A 21,668-nucleotide genomic window follows, 5' to 3' on the forward strand; every position below is an offset into this window, starting at 1 on the left:
GATGAAGATGAAATGGGAGATATGATACTGCGTAAAGAGTTTGACAGAGCACTGAAAGACCTAAGTCGAAACAAGGCCCCGGGAGTAGACAACATTCCATTAGAACTACTGACGGCCTTGGGAGAGCCAGTCGTGACAAAACTCTACCATCTGGTGAGTAAGATGTATGAGACAGGCGAAATTCCCTCAGACTTCAAGAAGAATGTAGTAATTCCAATCCCAAAGAAAGCAGGTGTTGACAGATGTGAAAATTACCGAACTATCAGTTTAATAAGCCACAGCTGCAAAATACTAATGCGAATTCTTTACAGACGAATGGAAAAACTGGTAGAAGCTGGCACCGGGGAAGATCAGTTTGGATTCTGTAGAAAAGTTGGAACACGTGAGGCAATACTGACCCTATGACTTATCTTAGAAGCTAGATTAAGGAAAGGCAAACCTACGTTTCTAGCATTTGTAGACTTCGAGAAAGCTTTTGACAATGTTGACTGGAATACTCTCTTTCAAATTCTGAAGGTGGCAGGGGTAAAATACAGGGAGCGAAAGGCTATTTACAATTTGTACAAAAACCAGATGGCAATTATAAGAGTCGAGGGACATGAAAGGGAAGCAGTTGTTGGGAAGGGAGTGAGACAGGGTTGTAGCCTTTCCCCGATGTTATTCAATCTGTATATTGAGCAAGTAGTAAAGGAAACAAAATAAAAATTCGGAGTAGGTATTAGAATCCATGGAGAAGAAATAAAAACTTTGAGGTTCGCCGATGACATTGTAATTCTGTCAGAGACAGCAAAGAACCTGGACAAGCAGTTGAACGGAGTGGTCAGTGTCTTGAAAGGAGAATATAAGATGAATATCAACAAAAGCAAAACGAGGATAATGGAATGTAGTCGAATTAAGTCGGGTGATGCTGAGGGAATTAGATTAGGAAATGAGACACTTAAAGTAGTAAAGGAGTTTTGCTTTTTGGGGAGCAAAATAACTGATGACGGTCGAAGTAGAGAGGATATAAAATGTAGACTGGCAATGGCAAGGAAAGCGTTTCTGAAGAAGAGAAATTTTGTAACATGGAGTATAGATTTAAGTGTCAGGAAGTTGTTTCTGAAAGTATTTGTATGGAGTGTAGCCATGTATGGAAGTGAAACATGGTCAATAAGTAGTCTGGTCAAGACGAGAATAGAAATGTGGTGCTACAGAAGAATGCTGAAGATTAGATGGGTAGTTCACATAACTAATGAGGAGGTATTGAATAGAATTGGGGATAAGAGGAGTTTGTGGCACAACGTGACTAGAAGAAGGGATCGGTTGGTAGGACATGTTCTGAGGCATCAAGGGATCACCAATTTGGTACTGGAGGGCAGCGTGGAGGGTAAAAATCGTAGAGGGAGACCAAGAAATGAATACACTAAGCAGATTCAGAAGGATATAGGCTGCAGTAGGTACTGGGAGATGAAGAAACTTGCACAGGATAGAGTAGCATGTAGAGCTGCATCAAACCAGTCTCAGGACTGAAGACCACAACAGAACAACAACAACAACACATGTGCTTCAGCCTTTCCCACAGTACAAATTTTATGAATGAATTGCTAACAAACTGGACACCATTTTAACAAGAGCCTGTGTGGCCTCAGTTGTAATTAGGGATTTTTTATCAGGTAAAATACCACATACAGTACTGAGACCAACAGTCCATCAACACTAGAATATACTCTGTCGAGGAGTTCCTTGAAAAATTAAGCTGATTATTGTTTTATTGTTGACTGCGTTTACTTAAACTTATGGAATGACTTTTTTCGGTTTCATAAACATTTTACTTTTATCTATTATTACTTTTACGTTGTAATTTCATGTAGTGACACGTTCCTTGATCTTGGAGATTTGCTCCCATGGAACTTGATGTGTAAATAATAAATAATAAATAAATGAATTATCTCTTCCCCTTAGATTTAATATGAAAATATCAAATGTGGCTAAACCATTAATGCTTTGTAGGATTATAGGACATGTCCTGTAGTGTGTGACTCTGACATAGTTCTCATTGTAGTTTCAACTCATTTATTCAGATTTTTAAAATAATTAAATTTTAATGTATTCACTAATTTATATGAAATGATTATGTCTTTCATGCAGATACCAAATTAAGGGTACTCTGCAGGTACTCAAATCCACCAATGTCTCTTATCTGTGGTAATTTTCTTGGATCCAATTGTCAAATCGGGTGTGTTAATAGAAGACTCAAGACTTTGGAAATTTTTGTTTGACAAAATAAGTCACTTCCACATCCAAATTAATCAGTGCAATTCCAGAAACAATTTCTCATTAACAACTCATCAGTTTCAGTTAGTATGTTCTGGGTATCTGAAAACTTTTCCTGGACTTTAGAAAATTGTTAGTGTATCTTTAATTATCTCTTGCCTGTGAGAGTAAGTGTAAAGTATTGTTTTGAAGTTCATCGAGACCCCAATACGACTGCATCTTCTTGATTCAGGATACAATTAGATTATTTTTCATTCCACAGAACCATTGTGAAGAGATCTTCAAGGATACTGACCATGTCATAAAACAAGAAATAGGCTTATTAAAAGGAAATTAAACTATTGGACAGTGTCCTTCATCACATTTAGAAAAATTCACACACACATTTATACATCAACAACTCAGACAATTGGACTACAGTGTCTCTGAGAAAACAAATTTACAACCAATGACTGTATGACATAAGAAAACTTTCCCTGGGAGGCCAAATTGAACATTTGCATATATTCACAATTTATTCAAGACTTACTATCTTTGTCAGAATTCAGTGTTGCTTATTACAATTATTACTGTGAAAATAAACTTTTTCACACACAATTTATTTTCAGTTTGTCACTTCATTCCATTTTGTCTCTCTGTTTCACCAGTAAATCTTGGGACGTCCATAGTTGATACTAATAAAGAAAACTCAAGCAGGGATTAATATCTAAGTGTGACTCCGAGTGATGTTACAATATAAATGCTATGATAATGCTGTCTACACTTTTGCCACTATACTAGTACTGTCACTCTTGTCATTCACCACAACTTCAATATACCGTATTTACTCGAATCTAAGCCGCACCTGAAAAATGAAACTCGAAATGAAGGAAAAAAGAAAATTTCCCGAATCTAAGCCGCACCTGAAATTTGAGGCTCGATATTCAAGGGGAGAGAAAAGTTTTAGACTGCACCTCCAAATTGAAGCAAAGTTCGTCCGTTTTAACATGAGACACAATATCAGTTGAATGGGTGAAGATACAGCTACAGTAGTTTGGTTCGAGTCGTAAGCTTAACAGTTAACCTTTAACAAGTAGCCATTGTTATGTGTCAGGCGTTCCGCCCGTATTTATAAGGGTACCCTTCCTTTTTCATGTGCTCCATCTGGATTGAATCGATTGCTTATTTTGCTTTGATCTGACAAGTGCCGTTCTCTTTGTTATAGGTGTTTACGTCACTCTAAGCTGAAAATGCATTATTGTACTGTGTCATGCATTGTTTGTCGCAGTCTGATAATGAGTGTTTACAACCAGTCACCGCTCACGGCATGACTCACTTTTATGTGCGCTACCGTGGCCTACAATAAAAAAAAGAGAGGAATTGTCTCATAAGGGAAACAATGGCAAGAGACTACTATTTGTTGTTACTTACGCTGCCACTTTCTTTGATAATGATCAACAAGAACCAAATAATAGACAGCGTATGATAGAAGATGTTCTGAACGAGAATTTAGCGAAAATTTTTCTCCATTTGAAAATCTTTTCAGGCACCTCTTTAGTACATTACATTCTGCACAGCAATTAGAGTCATCTTAGATTTAAAAATCTAGTCAGTTGCCAAGCTTCATTTCTGACTCTATCACTGTTCAGCATAAGAATAATACAAATATAAACATGACATGATATGTATATCCTTCCGCGTTTGCCGTTGTCTCACTCTAGTTTCGTAGTTTATTAGGCGTACAGGATTTAAATGAGATAGCAGCAAACAGAAAGAATACATGGCATAATGTTTACATTCTTCTACCTTTTCTTTTACTTTATTTACTGACGCAGAGGTTTTGGTTCCAGTGTTTATATTTGTGCCTGCAAAGCATGCCTGTGTAGCACTACATATATTCGATGACAGAAGTTAGTTGTGGCGAAACCTACCAAAATTTTTTAGAACTTCCGCTTACTTTGCACTCAATTCTAAGCTGCAGGCAGTTTTTTGGATTACAAAAACTGGAAAAAAAGTGCGGCTTAGATTCGAATAAATACGGTAAATGTACCCAAGTCCTGTTTCTTAAAATGGAAAACTGTAACTAAATGAGCCTATGGTACCCCAGGTTGGCTAGTCATATTGTAGTCATGCCGTGAGATGTCCAATATCAGAGGGGCAAGGGCATGGGAAAAGGTAAGTCCAAGGTGTGCACATGCAACACAAGTAGTCCAAGTTCTAGTAGCAAACATCAGCCATCTCACTGTTAGTAAGATGAGTGGTCCAATGTTGGCAGCTAAAGCTGTGGTGTTGGCACCAGGTGATATTCCCACAAGCTGCTGCAACTTCTCCTGGCACAAGGATAGTATGACTCATTCCTGAATGCTGATGTTGTTCCATGTATCACCCTTCTGCACCAGAAAATGTCAGTTCACATTTGTAGGCACAATTAAAGCTGCTCCTTTCTGCTGTTGATAAATTGGTTAGCTGTGTATGGTCTCCTTGAGCAACCAGCAACATCAATCCCTTCTTTTGACTTTCTTTTCTAATTTATTGATTTGTCAACCTTCAAATATTTGATGTGGCTTCAAATTTGTGTGTTGCTCACAGTATTTCAGCTTAACATTTTCTTCACATGCTGCTGTACTCTCTGACAGATCTAGTGTGCAAAATTCTCATTAAAAGCTAATTTATTCTTCTTTCAGTTAATTTAATGTCTTCATTTTTATTTATTTAATTCACAGTCACTGCTTACTTCGGCCTCTTCACAGGCCTGACAGCTACACTCACCAAAATGAGATGTTAGATTTCATGATATAAAGTTGATCTTGTCTTCTTGGTTCGGACATTGGACATTCAAAATGGTTGCTATTATTTGCATGTAGATAACACCTTCATTGTTTAAAAAAAAAGTAATTAGTTGTGTACTTAATATAATAATCTAGATGAGGTGACTTACCGAACAAAAGCGCTGGCAGGTCGATAGACACACAAACAAACACAAACATACACACAAAATTCAAGCTTTCGCAACAAACTGTTGCCTCATCAGGAAAGAGGGAAGGAGAGGGGAAGACGAAAGGAAGTGGGTTTTAAGGGAGAGGGTAAGGAGTCATTCCAATCCCGGGAGCGGAAAGACTTACCTTAGGGGGAAAAAAGGACAGGTATACACTCGCACTCACGCACATATCCATCCTGGATGGATATGTGCGTGAGTGCGAGTGTATACCTGTCCTTTTTTCCCCCTAAGGTAAGTCTTTCCGCTCCCGGGATTGGAATGACTCCTTACCCTCTCCCTTAAAACCCACTTCCTTTCGTCTTCCCCTCTCCTTCCCTCTTTCCTGATGAGGCAACAGTTTGTTGCGAAAGCTTGAATTTTGTGTGTATGTTTGTGTTTGTTTGTGTGTCTATCGACCTGCCAGCGCTTTTGTTCGGTAAGTCACCTCATCTTTGTTTTTATATATAATTTTTCCCACGTGGAATGTTTCCTTCCATTATATTAATATAATAATCTGTTGTATTGACTCAAACCGTGTACATCACTCTCCTTGCATTAGATCAGTTCAAGTTTTCCTCTCTGTGTATGAGTTATTATCCTTAGGAAAATATGATGATGACTCAGTTTTACCCAAAATTGTATGTTAGTTCATTATAATGTAATTCTGACATTTAACATGCGACCATTGACAATTGTCATGTATGTCTCACCCTAATGTGCGACGTGTTTGTGTGAAACAATCTATTCTAAACACACAAGTATATGATTGCATTTCACAACAACAACATGTAATGTGATAAGTAAATAGATTCATTAACATCTTTTATTAAATTTTGCTCTAGAACATGCCTTGGTCATCAATCATTGGTAGGAAAATTTGTGAGAAATGCACTGATGGCTTGTCTCACTACAAAATACAAAATTATGCACATAATGGGAAAAGGCACTTAGTCCAAAATGATGGGTTTGTGGTGAATGACCGTAAAAGTTTAATTGTGTCTGAGAAATCTGATCTTGCTTTATTTGACAGTAGGGCATTTTTATTGCTGTCTACATTTGTTTAGCCACATTTTAATGAATTCTTTATAACTATAAATTTTAATTCTGTTATTTGCTTGTTACAAAGTAGAGCACCACTGTTGCTCAATATAACGCAGTACTACTCTTGTCTCTGGATCATAGTAATTATTAAATACAAAATGACACTATAGCATAAAAATTATCATGTTGCTCATGGACTCTGAAATGTTATATAATAGTATAAAGTACAACATTGATGAAATAACTGTTTACAGACACAAATGACTTGATCTTTTTCCTCTGACAATATTTTGTACAAAACAGACAGAGTCTTTCACATTCACTTTGTAAGGCTTAGTGAGGGCTTGAACTAAAGCGAAGAATGCATATTCCCTGTAGTTAGTAACAAAGAATTTGGACTTTTAATCCTACATAATTCAGTTTTTGCATTTCACTTATGGCTGTTTCCCAGTAAACCCCTGATATAAAGACATACAATGTGTTAGATCACAAACTAATTAAATCAGCAGTATGTGAGGTTGATTTCAGTATCATAGATAAATTGCATAACAGATACATTGTGTTTCTATTTTACAGGAAACTGGAGCTGCAGAAAGTAGAACGCAGTGCACCAGTTGCAGCAAAGAGACGGCTGGATAGGGAGCCATTGGGAGGGAAGGGGAAGCGGATGCGTCTGTTACCACCAGCTGATAGCAAACCAGCACCACAACCAGTGCCACCTCCTGCCCCTGCAGCCTCTGAGCATCCGGCTCTTTCTCTGCCTGTTCTTCGGCTATCAAAGTCGGCATCTGTACCAGTGAGTTGTTCACTGATTTAAAAATAGTTCTAAGTTGTAAATGAAGATATTGATTAAAGAATTCTCATCATTATTAGTAAAATTCCATCCTGAAACACCAAGATCAAATGAGACTTCATCTATGTACAAATTTAGTTAACTTTTAATTCTGTAAGTGATCTAACAATTCAGAAACTATAGGCAACAGGAAAAATATTGTCTAATTCCTATGCAAAACCTGGACGTGTATTGGGGCATGTAGAAACTGAGGGCAGAAGCAAATTCTATAAAATGTTTTCAGTGAACTGTGCATGTAAAATTTTTATAAAATTCAGACTTTTGACAATATTCATCAGTATCTTCATTAGGAAAGCAACTGATACCAAATAGTTGCTTTTCTCTTGAAGACAGTTGTAGATAATGTTGAAAACTTGGACCTTTATACAGGTTAAATGCAAAAAAATCGCCAAGGATATTGTATACATCAAATCTGCCCTGGAAAAAATTGTGATTACTTTAAGCGAGTTGATATATCAGCAAGGGATTCCATTTGGCACCACAATGTGACACAGTATGCTGCCCTATAGCATGTTATTATTAGAGCGATGTTAAGGGGCTATTTACAGTAAAACGTTATCGTCTTAAAAAATTGAACTGAACACAATAACTCCATCTGTCCGGGTGTATACGACCCGGGAGATCCGGGAAAAACCTGGTAATTTTTCATTGTTCTTGTTCTCAGTTAAATTTTATTAATTTTGACTGGTAAGAACTGATACTCTAACGAAGGATATTACTGTATCCCGCTACTGCAGAATAATACTGCAGCAATAAAACATGAACGAAGGAAAAAACGAAAATAAAACTTAAAATGGGTCTGAGCACTATGGGACTCAACTGCTGAGGTCATTAGTCAAAACTTAAAACTGCAAAGGAAATGCGCCATATACAACAGCAAAACACAGTGCTCATACAAGCGTCTGCCAACAGGAAAATATGTCAAAGGCCTTAGGAAGACTATGCAATGCTCCGTAACAACAAATTGCCTCCGGTGAGTGTGACGTCACAACTGTTTACATTAGATTCGTTTTAGCAGTTACAAGCAGGATCATGCGTATGTGCAGGTGAGTAGTAGCTTCTTCCACTTCTGGCTACAGAAATGTGGCTGTTGGCTGTGTAAGCAGTCGCAGCAAGCAGCTAGATGTTACCGGGAAAAATTTTAGTGGAGCACCCAAGCTGCCAGATTCATGCATGCGCAGCAGGCCCAGATCTTGGAGGGGGGCAAATTCATAATCATGAGGAAAAGAAACATTTTTTGTTACACAAAGCGCATAGCATCTAGTGCACGTTAGTCTATCGATTATTAGTGTGACTTTGAAACGCATCCCTGTTGGTTTTTGAACATTTTCGAACACATTCTAAGTTGATTTCTGAATGAATCGTAAGTTGATTTGTGAATATGTGCATAGTGTTCATGATGTCTCTGTCAGAAACAAACTTTCATGAGCGGAGTAAGGCCGAATGGATGAATGCCAACCGCTGTATGATTGTGTGTTTGATTGGGTTTGCGAATGATGAGCGTTGTTATAATTACTAGCGAAATCCATATATTCAGACTACTGGAGTGAAATAAATGAATAACAGGTAAGATAGATTACGTATTTAAATGACTCTGAGCACTATGGGACTTAACATCTGAGGTCATCAGTCCCCTAGAACGTAGAAATACTGAAACCTAGCTAACCTAAGAACATCACATACACATCCAAGCCCGAGGTAGGATTCGAACCTGTGACTGTAGCGGTCACACGGTTCCAGACTGAAGTGCCTAGAGCCGCTTGGCCACTGCGGTCGGTGATTACATATTACCTTCTCGTTGTATCCAAGAAAATGAAATTTTGACAGAAAATTTTTTGCCAGATCGCTATACTAGTAAGGGTCAGTTGTACAGTCCATGACTAGCAGCCGCTTTGAGTACTATTCTGGAAGTAGCACGGAAAACGCGTTGTATGAACATGTAACAATGCCTAACCGGAGAATAATCACGGGATAACTAAACTGGTGATTCTGGTAGAGTTAGTGAAGTTAACCGGCGAATAAGCTTTGACATTGACAGGAATAGTTACAGAATTAGTGATAACAAGACTCTTTGTTAGAATGAGGAAGGAGGAGAAATGGGGACACCACACAAACTATGGAACAATATGACGATTCTAAGTTTCTATAAAAATTTTGTACTACTACTTTTCGATCTCATGCTTTGGGAATCTGGAGCGTATGAATGAAGTGTGAAACTATTTCCTAAAGTAAACCTTTTGCTTGTAGTAGGCCTAATAGGCATTTGATATTGGTTCTTTGTGAATTATATTCTGTTGTTAAAAATGACTGTTTGTGCCAAAATAGTCTCGTTTATTTGGTGTGTGTTACAATTGTGGCAGTATGAGAAAGGCCTATTTTGTTTTATCTACCAGAGAGTGACAAAATAGACATAATAAGATCGAGAAACACCACCATCCTTTGCCCTATTTTTATTAACAGCTATTAGTATTAGACAACTACATTTCAATTTTTCATGTAGCAAAACATTTGCAGAACTTTGATGAGGCAACAGATTCTTTCACAGAAACGAAAGCACGCCATGTAAAGCTGTAGCAAGATTAGAGAGAAAAAGTTCTTGGAGCTAAGGATTGAAGAGATGTGTATTGTCTTGCTTGTTTCATGTCTTTAATGGTTTTATGTATCCTATATTTAATTTTATGTCACACAAAGCAGCAAGTTGTTAGCTGATAGGGAATAAAGAATACAAATTTTCTGAAGAGTTTTTTTTCTAAGTAGAGGGACAGGATGTCAAACCGGCCGACTGTAAGCATGCGAGGCGCCACAGGACATTTTAATTTCCACTGTCCTGAATATGGTTTGATGGTATCCATTACAAAATACACGTTTCAATTCCACAGAGCGAAATACCGTGACGTGCGATAGGGGAATGCTGTATGAAGAGGTGTGGTGCTGCGCTTTGGCACACTTAAGACCAAATAACATGTCTTACATTTCCTCGAACACATATGTTTTATTCATTAGAATCTTCAGAAAGATTTGCACAACAAAATGAATATATTTTTGAAAATTCCATTTTTTTCTGATTGACGTCCTGTCTGAAACGCTTGAGGGAGTGGCGGGGTATAGCCCCGGTTCGGAAATACCGTAGATCCAGGGGTGATGCGCAGAGCAGTCTGTTATAGTGGGCAAGTGGGTAGTCTCCACGTGACCCGTATTTACATTTAGTGATTTTGCTGTTTCCCCTTCATTTACTGCTCTCATGTGAAATGAAAACAAAATAGTTTTCTGTGGCCAGGGGCTATCAAGTGAATTAAAATACATTCACATAATTACGGAAGGCTAAAATGTGTTGTTAGTTGCAGATTTTATTTTATTTCCACCTTTCTGACAGTCAAGCATTAATTGCCTTCCAGAACAATGAAGTTAATTTTGTCAGTTTGCTAAAGAAATTTTCTTTTATTAATCTTCTCCGCTGAGGCAGACAATATATTTGAAATGAAGTGTTTAATTCCACACACTGTTCGCTGCATTTCAAGTGCACGTTTTCAACTTCTAGCACGTATGGCATTATGCCATAATAAAGAACCAAACATGAGATAACATAGTACTGGTACTCCGAGTAATTTTACATCCCGAAAACTACATTGAAAAGCTTAATATCAGGTCGTGGCCTACTTCACTGGGAATTTGGATATATGAATGTGCACTTTAAATGTGCACATTTTAGTATGGGTCACAAAATTCCGATGCTCTTGGAGTATCCTCTGATGTCTTGTTTCTTTTATGACATAATGTAAGATCTTCTAAAGTTTTACACACATGAACATATGGGCTACCGCAGAAACGAACCTATTTCTAGTAGGTCGTGGGAAAATATTCCGATTGGTGGTTTGAAAAGCTTTGCTATCAAAGTAAATTTCCTTTTACGCCAAGTTGAACTATGTGCGAGAATGTACGATGAATTTCTTAAATCAAAGAGTGTTTGACTCTCATTTAGAAATCAACTCTTTGATGATGAGCTATTTAGATGAATTTCAAGCCCAGAAGATCAGACATTTATATCGTTATTAAAAATTTTACTGACACATTTGTGTGATATATCTTACATTGTAATACACGCAGAAAAGACCAACATTATATGTGAAAGCTTAGCCTCTCTTGCAGCGTATTAATCTTATAGACCAATATTAAATGTGAAAGCTTTGCTTTTCGTGTAGAAACACTATGTATATTAATTTAAGCCATTAGCTTTTTCTGTTTGTGTGTTCCCGCTTCTTAACAGTGATGCTGCTATTGGCTGACTACATCACATGTCCTCAGCTCTGAATACCCGCTGTCATCGGCTGGCGAGGTCACATGACATGAGCTGTGCCTGGCTTACAAAAGATCATCGCAATCTCGATTTCAATGCTTCAGAAAGTAACATGCGGTGTTTGGTGGAATTTGAATTTGTATTTTCGTAATACGAAAATATGCAGCTTACATGTTGCTGCTCATCAAAGATCTTTCCAATACGTGTTTTTTCCCCTGTGTTTCATTTTCTAAAGCGCCGGGAAATTCTACGCCCACTTATAAAACCATAACCATTCAAAGGACTGATAAGTTATACAGTTCCTAGAGTTAACAGGGAAAAAGTAAGTTTTCACCCTGGAGAAAGTGTATTTTTAACTGGGAAATCCGGGAGAAATCCGGGAATATTTTTTTCCTTGTCCGCGTATACACCCTGTCTGTGTTTTCCATTAGTTTCCTCAGTTTTTTTCCAGTTTTACAGGCAGCAAGGGGGCAAACAGAGTTCAAATTCGTATTCTGGGCATTGAGATTTGCATTTATCACAGTTTCCCTAAGTGAATGGTTATTGCTGGAATGACTTGTTTGGAAAGGATGTGGTAGTTTCGCTGCTTCACACTTACAGATTTTAGCCTTGACTTCCATCGCTAAGAACCTTTGCATTAATGCAGTGTTAAAGTTCTAATCTGACCTTTTACATTTCTGCAAAATTTTCAATTTCGTGTGATAAAATGTTTTTTATTGACAAAAAAAGGCATGCTTTGCTTACTTGTCACCACTTTATTGGTGATGCAAAAGAAAAATATAAACAAGGAAAAGGAAATGTATTGAAGTAATAATAACTGAATAGCACTGTTTTATTGAGTAAGTGATAAAGCTGGAAGACTGAGAAAAATGTGATTGATTATAGGAACTAAGGGTGGACTAATATTCACACACACATCCAGTGTACCAGGTGTCTCTCTTAAAGACTCTTTAGGCACATTTACTCTGGTTCATCAGCAGATATTTGCAATGTGTATCTTGTGTCAGCCCAAACAAATACTGCTCATCACATCTTTCACACGATTCCCAGCTTTGACGAAATGCATCGATTTATTTCCCGTTTCAAACAAAATGACTTTTAAATTGGAATTTTACATGCCCATTCAGTAGAGTATTACCAGATTAGTCTAGAGTGATATTTGTATCATTGATATGTGTTAAGGGGAACAGTGAAACATAAGAAATAACCGGTACTCCAGCAGTGACTGATGAGCAGCGTGTTTCTGCACGGCAATAGCGGTCAGCGCAGACCATGGAGGTGCTGTCACTGCAGGAGTACCCATTATTCCTCATGTTTTGTTGTCCGCGTTAATACACATCTGTAAAACAAATATTGCATTAGACTAATTTCGGCCTGTCTGTTCAGTAGGCACATAAAATACCACCTAAAAAATAATTTTATTTGTAAGAGAAAACAGACTGATGCTTCCCATCAAAACTGGGTGTGACATGAAAGATGTGATGAACAGCATTTGGCTGTGCTGGCTCCAGATACACAATTCAAAAACAAAATTGTAAATATCTGCCAAAACACCAGAGAAAATGTGCTTGATGACTCTTAGGAGAGAGGCCCTGAGTAGCATTGCTTCAGATTGAAAAGAACGAGGTATGCATGAGAAAATCAGTCAGTACTGGTGAAATTTAGGTTCATTGTGATATATTTGTACTAAGCAACAGAACGAAGTTTTTGAGGATACCACACATTTCCTACACTTATCTGGAATACCATAGTATGGAACTGTAAACATAATTACCAAAGTTTTCCAGTTTTTGACTGTTGTTATCACTGAATGATAATTTTTACTTTCTGTACCGTTTTTTTTTTTTTTTTTTTTTTGCCACATGATTAAACCAAGTAGATGAAATAGGTCCAAAACTACAAATTTTGAGATGTAGGTGGTCATCAATGCTAGCTCCAGAACTATGTATAAGTATGATAACCACAAGGAAGCCTCTAATCAGTTGCAAGTCATAAATTCTTGTACTGGTAGAAAGTGGGCAGACAATGTAGGTCAGGAAACACAGATAATCAGTACTGGTGCTCACAACACTAGTCACAGAGTCAGCTCAGGTAACAATTTTTTGCAAGAGTGTTTGCCCATTGGAACTGCGTGGGGGAAGTTTATCTACATACCTTCCAATGTGCTGTCTGAATCATTTTCTAGCAGGAACAAAATGAACAGTATCACCTGAGGCAAAGTTATCCACTTTTGGTTTAATAAATCGTATTCTGCCATTTTTTTTTTTTTTTTTTATCTGTTCATGAAACTAACTAACAATACTACTGAGGCAACTAATTTAGTTAGTTTGGAATACCCAAGGAAAACAGAAAACAGTCAGTCTGTTCATGGAAAGAGTAGTCAACAAGCTACTTGTGTGCTCAACATGATGCTGACTTCAAACGGATCACAGTCTCTGGTGTAAATAGCTGGCAATACTAAAGTTAAAGCCTTTTTGTAATGTTTGTTTTGTACAGAAAGAGAAGAAAATGTTTTCACGCAGAAAACGGTATCATGTTGACAGAACCATTGGATCAAAAGAATTGCAAAAACTTGTATAAGAAGCCCAACCACAAGATGTGTGGTGTACAAATTAGGTACTTGGCCATCGGGGTAAAATTGTCAGTAGTGAGTGACATCTTGAGTACTTGCTGTGTCCCATGTAAACTGGGCAAAGTCCTGCATTACTAAGCCAGCCTGCGATGAAATATACTTCTGTGTATGCTCCTAAAAATGGGACTCAACTAGAGATTTCAAATGGAAGTTACAGGGAGGGAGGCAGAGTATTCCTCAGCATCAACCACTAAATTAAGAATGAGATATAGTAACGGGACACATTTTTGTCCAGCCGTATTTCAGTTGTAAAGAAGGAAGATGGTACCTTGGATGAGGTTCTATGCCTGTGTCTATGTAACTGCTCCACAAGCTATCATCGGTGCATGGCAGAGGATACCTCATACCACTACTAATCATTCTTTTTCCTGTTCCACTTGCAAACAGAGTGAGGGAAAAACTGCTGTCTATATGCCTCTTTGTGAGCCCTGATATCTTGTATCTTTTCTTCGTGGTCCTTACTCGCAACGTATGCTAGCAGGAGTGTTTGACAGTCAGCTTCAGATGCTGGTTCTCTAAATTTTATCAATAGTGTTTCTCAAAAAAAAAGTTATCTTCCCTCCAGTGATTCCCCTTTGGGGTCCCAAAGCATTTCTGTAAAACTTGCGTGTTGTTTGGACCTACTGGTAACAAATCTAGCAGCACGCCTCTGAATTGCTTCGATGTCTTCCTTCAGTTCGATCTGATATGGATCCCAAACACTTGGACATTGCTCAAGAATAGGTCGTACCAGCATCCTGTATGTGGTCTCCTTTCGTAAGATTCTTGCAATAAACCAAAGTCGACCATTTGCCTTCCCCACCACATTTCTCACAGGCTCATTCCATTTCATAGTGCTTTGCAGCATTACACTCAGTTATTTAAATGATTTGACTGTGTTGAGCAGGACATTCCTAATACTGTATCCGATCCTAATACTGTATCCAAACATTATAGGTTTGTCCTTCCTATTCCTCCACATTAACATACATTTTTCCTCATTTAGAGCTAGCTGCCATTTGTCACACCAACTAGAAATTCTTTCATCTTTTATCTTCCTACAATCACTCAGCTTCGACACCTTACTGTACACCACAGCATAATCAGTAAACAACTGCAGATTGCTGCCCAGCCCCTCTGCCAAATCATTTATGTATATAGCGAACCACAGAGGTTCTATCACAGTTCCCTGGGGCCCTCATGGCGATACCCGTGTCTCTGACGAACACTGTAACTTAAGAAGTCTTTGAACCATTCACACATCTGCTAACTTATTCCATATGCTCGTCCTTCCATTAACAATCTGCAATGGGACACAATGTCAAATACTTTCTGGAAATCAAGAAGTGTGGAATCTCCATTTTGCCCTTCATCCATAATTTGCAGTATATCATGTGAGAGAAGGGCAAGCTGAGTTTTGCACAAAGTATACTCAAACTGAGAATATGTTTGAGAATTCTGCAGCAAATCGAAGTAAGAGATATTGGTCTGTAATTTAGTGGGTCCATTCTTTTTTCCTTCTTATATTCTGGAGTCACCTGTGCCTTTTTCCAATTGCTTGTGACTTTGCTCTGGGTGAGAGATTCACCATAAAAGCAAGCTAGGCAAGGGGCTAGTGTCATTAGAGTACTCTTTGTAAAACCAAATTGGGATGTCATCTGCACTTGGTGATTTATTTGCTTTCAGTTGTTTCTCTATGCCCTTGTTGCTTGTTACTATTTCGTCCATACTGGAGTCTGTCCAATGGTCAAATGATGTTAGTACAGTTCTCCTGTGTGAGTGATTTCTTGAATGTGAAATTTAAAACTTCAGCTTTCATTTTGCTGTCTTCAACTGCTACACCAGACGGTCAACAAGGATATGGAGCCACTGTGATACCAATAACTAAGCCCAGTAAGGGCAAACACCATCCTTTTAGCTACCGCCTCATCTCTCTCACCAGCTGTGTTTGCAAGATGATGGAATGTACGATTTATGGCTGGCTGGTATGGTGGCTCAAGTCTCGCAATTTACTAACCACTGCACAGTGTGGACTTTGAGCACACCATTCTGCAGGTGACCACTTTGTCCACACATGACATGGAATGGTTTTCTGTGGAAATCCCAGACTGTGGCCATGTTTTTCAATTTGGAGAAAGCCTACGACACTTGCTGTAGGACGGGTATCCTCTGTACTCTCTGCCTGTGGGCCTTTCATGGCCGCCTGCTCTGTTTCCCTAAGAAATTTTTAAGAGACAGAGTTTTCATGGTCCGTGTGGGTTCTGCCATGTCGGACACCTTTATCCAGGATCCTGAGAGCCAATTAAAGATTTTGCACAGCACCAGGATTTTCACAGGTTCTGTGACAAATCTTTTGCTAAGTTATGATAGTGGTAGTTGTAAGCTCTGCGCATAGATCTTTTCATAGATGCACAAATGTCTACTAACCTTTGCTTGTTGTCATTTGTGCATTTCCTTTTGAACAAGAGTGCAACAGCCTCCGCTTCCTCAGCATCTTCCGAATTTCATTATTAAACCATAGTGAGTCTTTTCCATACTTTATCCACTTCCTAGGCAAATAAATCTCCAGACAACAATTTACAATCTGCTTAAACTTTGTCTATAATTCCTCAGTGTCTATCTTACTGGAACTAAGTGATACCAGTTCACTGTCTAAGTGAGATGCTAACAAATGCATGTCTCCTGCTATTTAGTAGAAACACTCCCCTAGCCTTCTAGACTGATTTATTAATTTCCGTAACCATGTTGCTATAATGACATCATGATTACCTATCCCCCTTTCTGTACTGACATTGTCGATAAGGTCCGGCCTACTTGTAGTTACAAGGTCTAAAATATTTCCATTGTGTATAGCCTGCTCAAGACAGTTTTCAGAAAATGTGTTCAAAAATATTTCACATGACTATCTCCCTCCCCCCTAGCAATGAATCCTTAGACATCCCAGTATATACATCCCAGTATATACTCGGTTAGTTAAAGTTGCCTTCAAATAGTACTACATGATCTGGGTATTTACGCACTACTGACCATAGACTTTCTTTGAATGATTCTAGAACTGTCACAGCAGAATCGGGTGGCCAGTAAAAACATTCTCCCTCCCATGGCCTGTAATCTGTCTTTCTGATGTACGCTCAATGACACGCAAAATATCTCAGAACTTTCCACTTCGGGTTTCAGCCAGCTCTCGGTCCCAAAAATAATTTTAGCACAAGACTTTCCAGGGGGGCAGTAAATTCAGGAACTTTATTACAAAGACTTTGACAGTTCACTGATAATATTTTGACAGTCAATGTGTCTTTAGTCTGAACACGGTATGACATCTCTTGCTGCATATCGACTGGTGAGTATTCATCAGAGCACCTCAAACTACCATCTAGTCTAAAAAGACCTCATGTGCACTCCTCAAGTACTGTGCTATGCGTGTAGCGGCTTCCTTTGTGTAGCGCAACCCTGATCTATCAGGGGAGTCCTAAAAATGCAGCTCTAGAAATCTGCAGCCAGGTTTTGCCTTTTCACACTAGAAGGGATCACAAGGCGTGTGAAATTTGTCAAGAGGCTACGAAATCATATATTTTTGACTGAAGCTACCATATGTGTACAAATGCTCAAATATGCCGTTGTCACTGACTGAGTTATGTGTAACTCAATTCTAGCTGTGGAGTCATTCCATGTAAGAACCAAATGCATAGGGATCGTTTTGAATTACTGTGATTAGAGGAGTTGAATATGTAATTGAATTGCAGCACATAGTGAAGGAGATGATCTCAAGAAAGTGACATTTCTGAAAATTTATTTTATTTACCTTGCTTCCATAACTTTATTTGTAAAGTTATAGCATACACTTTATTCTATAAAAATATTGATGAAGTAAAATTTTACTCAATACAGCTCCCGTATAGAAGTGACCTAATAATGTTAGCTTAGGAGGAACTAAATGTTAAAGTGTCCTAAAAATATCTGTTTTACACACAAAATGTTTTTTAGCAATATCTTGGACATTATTCACCTTCAAGTAGCCCCAATGTAATGTTTGAATGTACAAATTTCTCTACAGAAAGACAATATTAGTAATATACACCAATGATGCAATTGTTATTCGTCAAGAGTGCTATACTAGCATTGATCTATTTTTATTGCATCAGATTTTGTGGGAAAGTTTTTACATTATACCTATAGTTTTTACATTATACCTGTAGTGTTTGGGAAGACATGATTTTCCTCTAAATAAATAACACTGTTGGCCCAGTATATAATGTACTTAATTTATTTGTAGACATAAAAATGCAGTTCCTGGTTCAAAAATATGCCCCCAAAAGTGGCATTGAGTGTCCAGAAGGAACTGCTTACTCCATTAACAAAATTACAGTGTTTCATCAGCTTTAGCCCCTACATGGTGACTTCATAACGAACACGGATGCCCAAGCCTTTGTGTACTGACCTTGAGTGCAACATATTTGTGGTTCATTCCAAAATTTCTCTCAAGAGCACACTTACGTGGTATCTGTAGGAAAAGTAAGCTGTGTGTATTACATCCACATTCATCACATAATAATAACCACTTAGAATTTGAAGCTATTGGGCATGGTGTAGCACTGAGTTCTATTTTTGGACCTTTGTTGTTTCTTAAACACACATAAAATTTTGCTGAGGATGCAAGTATAGGAATTTTTATTGTGCCATTGCCTTGAGGGAAAAGGCGACCTATGGAATATCTGATAACATTAACAGATGATTAAAGGCAAATGGTGTATCATCAAATTAAGAAAAGACTCAGTACTTTCACACCAATACCTCGCATAGAACTGAGGCATAAAGATGTTTATTTGAAAGGAGCAAGGGAGTGGCTGTGTGGGGTAAACATATAATATGGGGACCATTGCTAATAATGTATTAACAGGTGATCTCCCAATAGGCGCTCATGGAAATATTTAAAGAAATAAGGGACTGTGTCAAAGGAATGACTATCTTAGATTGTCTGTCTCCTCTAACAATACAACATAACATGCGACTATTTATCAAATATGGTCCAACATATTCACCTATTGCTAAACGTTCTGTCTCTATAGCACTTACATGTGAGACATGGAAAAAGTCATGAACCCTTCAAGGCAGTGAGGGAATCATTGGGATCTGTGAGCAGTTTGCCAAAATCACTAGTCAACATCCTACAAATCCATTATTTGAACCATTTTTAATTGGATGCTATGGTCTGTTCAGCCGATAGATACAGGAAATATGTGCTGCTTAATGTGGTAAAGCCTAAGTACACAATACTTGTATTTTTCATGTGAGTCAGCATAATGAGTTTACTCATTTAATCATTGTTTGTAATTAGAATGGAGTTACTTCTGTGTAAAACTTGAGGGTCCTGTTTTATCCTTAAATGCTGCATATTTATTGTTTCAGGCAGTTTCCCCTGTAATTCAATCTTTTTGGTAAGGAATTTACTGCATCACTCTTGAAATCATAAACAAAATTTCATTCTACACCCAATTTGCTAATTTAATCTCTCTTTCATTGACAAGTGTTCATAAATTCGCATTTTCATATGTCTGAGATAAAGATTTAATTCCATTTAATTATTTGTACTGTACCTAACAATTATGTTTCCAGCTGTTGGGAGGGCGTAAACGATTAGAAGTATCGAATGGTGCTCTCAACACTCCACATGGTCCACTGACACGGGTCTGTGTGTGCAGTGTAGCAGACACTGAACAGCCACCAGACTGGGAGGCTGTGTTGGGTTCTCCGGCAGCTGGAGTAGCTGCCAATAACCAGGTTATTGCTATTGCGTGCCAAGATGCTATGCTCCATCTGCTTGATTTGAAAACAGGTACCGTAGCATCACATTAATATTTCATTACAGTTGCAGAGGATTGGCTGAGAACAATCTTAAGACTATTTTCTAAGTATATTATTTGTTAATTGAAATTATAACTAAATGAAGAACGTGAAATAAGTCTTTACCCAAAAAATGGTTTAGTTAAACATATAAGATAATCGTATATCTAGTTAGGTATGTTTATTCCAGTTGTGTCATAAATAAGGGCTTTACAGGAGGAAATGGGGGCTATATAAGGGGAGTTCATATTCCAAAAAACATTTGATATTCAGTAACAAGTACTAGCAGTAACTCATTGTATTGTAATGTGCATGGGTAAATATTAGTCATTTAGTGCATACCAAAACTATTTAAAACACACAATGTACTGTTCCTCAGAATCCAAGCAATGTCAGGGCTCATTATTTTGATGGGAGTAATATAGACTGTCTGACATTCATTTGGTTAAAGACTCAGTGTTGGTTTATTTTTCACTCACTGTACTCTCAGTTAATCTGCACAACTGGATTGCACATGTTGGAGGTTACATTTTGCACAGTCTCTTTGTGAGTGCTTGCTTGTCTATTTGAGTTTTGTTGATTCTTTTTAGCTGTGTCAAGGAGAGGAGGATCCATAGACCTTAGTATTTGACATAAAATTTCAAAATGATACATCTAATTGTTCCTGAGAGGAGGGGGGTTTTAACGGACAGCTGGACAACAAAATGCTCCTCTTAGAATTCTGTTTCTACCAATTACGGTACAGAACCCTAAGAATGAGCTCCAAGGTCTCATAGAAGCTGCACAGTTGTGTCAAAACTTGCTACAGTTGCTGTCAACTGTTCTGCTTCCCTTACTTTGTGTTCAAGGTGCCATTATTAATGACTTATGTCTCTCCATTAACTCAACAAGAAATAATGAAGTTAGAGTTGTTAAGAGAGTGATAAAACCCCTAAATAGCTAAAGTCAGATTTGTTGAAGCACTTATCGTACTCCTAACTAAAGTAAAAGAGAGTTTGCACTTGAAATACTACAGTGTTTTGGTGCCACATGAGCTGACATTAACCAGATTTATGTCTCCAATTCATCTACTATCTGCTTTGAAAACACAAATAAGACCACATAATTCCTGTGTAGATGTGTCCTAGCGAGGGAAAAAGTGAGTCTTTTGTGCTAATATAGAGTGTGAAAACTTCTTCAGGGCAGAGATGTACCGTATTTACTGGAATCTAAGCTGCACTTTTTTTCTGGTTTTTGTAATCCAAAAAACCACCTGCGGCTTAGAATCGAGTGCGAAGTACGCCGAAGTTCTGAAAAATGTTGGTAGTTGCCGCCACAACTAACTTCTGCCGTCGGATATATGTAGCACTACACAGGCATGCTTTGGAGGCACAAAGATAAATACTGGCGCCAAACTCTCTGCAAAAAAAAAAAAGGTGGAAGACGAGCACCTTCGACCACTGCATTTTCATACGTTATCCAACGAAGTAAATACAAGTTCCGTATTGTCCATCTTCGAATGTAGCAGCATTTCAATGTACTACGAAAATCCAACTGGCAAGACTGTTTGGGATGTTTGACAAAATATGGCCAACTCTACATTCTGAATTTTATCCTACCTGTGAGAAGATGGTTCCTTATAGGAACTTTTATGAATTGTGAATCGCATGCAGTATTCTCTTCACCATGAGAATAATATGAATATAAACATTTTGCCATGTATTCTTTCATGTTTGCTGCTAACTCATTTAAATCCTGTCTGCCTAATAAACTACGAAACTAGAGTGAGACAACAGCAAATGCGGAAGAATATACATATCATGTCATGTTTATATTCGTA

The 21,668-nt window shown here is 37.9% G+C and overlaps 1 protein-coding gene across 2 annotated transcripts in view; it reads left to right on the forward strand.

Moving 5' to 3' along the window:
- The window catches only part of LOC124544946 (protein HIRA-like), a 205,381-nt gene that overhangs the window by 105,413 nt on the left and 78,300 nt on the right, over positions 1 to 21,668 (forward strand). For both annotated transcript variants that reach the window (XM_047123692.1, XM_047123693.1), the window contains 2 exons: positions 6,827 to 7,046; positions 19,622 to 19,841. In XM_047123692.1, coding sequence (XP_046979648.1) covers positions 6,827 to 7,046; positions 19,622 to 19,841 — 440 coding nt within the window. The remainder of the gene's footprint in view (positions 1 to 6,826; positions 7,047 to 19,621; positions 19,842 to 21,668) is intronic.

Source organism: Schistocerca americana, chromosome 8 (assembly GCF_021461395.2).
Source record: "Schistocerca americana isolate TAMUIC-IGC-003095 chromosome 8, iqSchAmer2.1, whole genome shotgun sequence".
Taxonomy (NCBI): domain Eukaryota; kingdom Metazoa; phylum Arthropoda; class Insecta; order Orthoptera; family Acrididae; genus Schistocerca; species Schistocerca americana.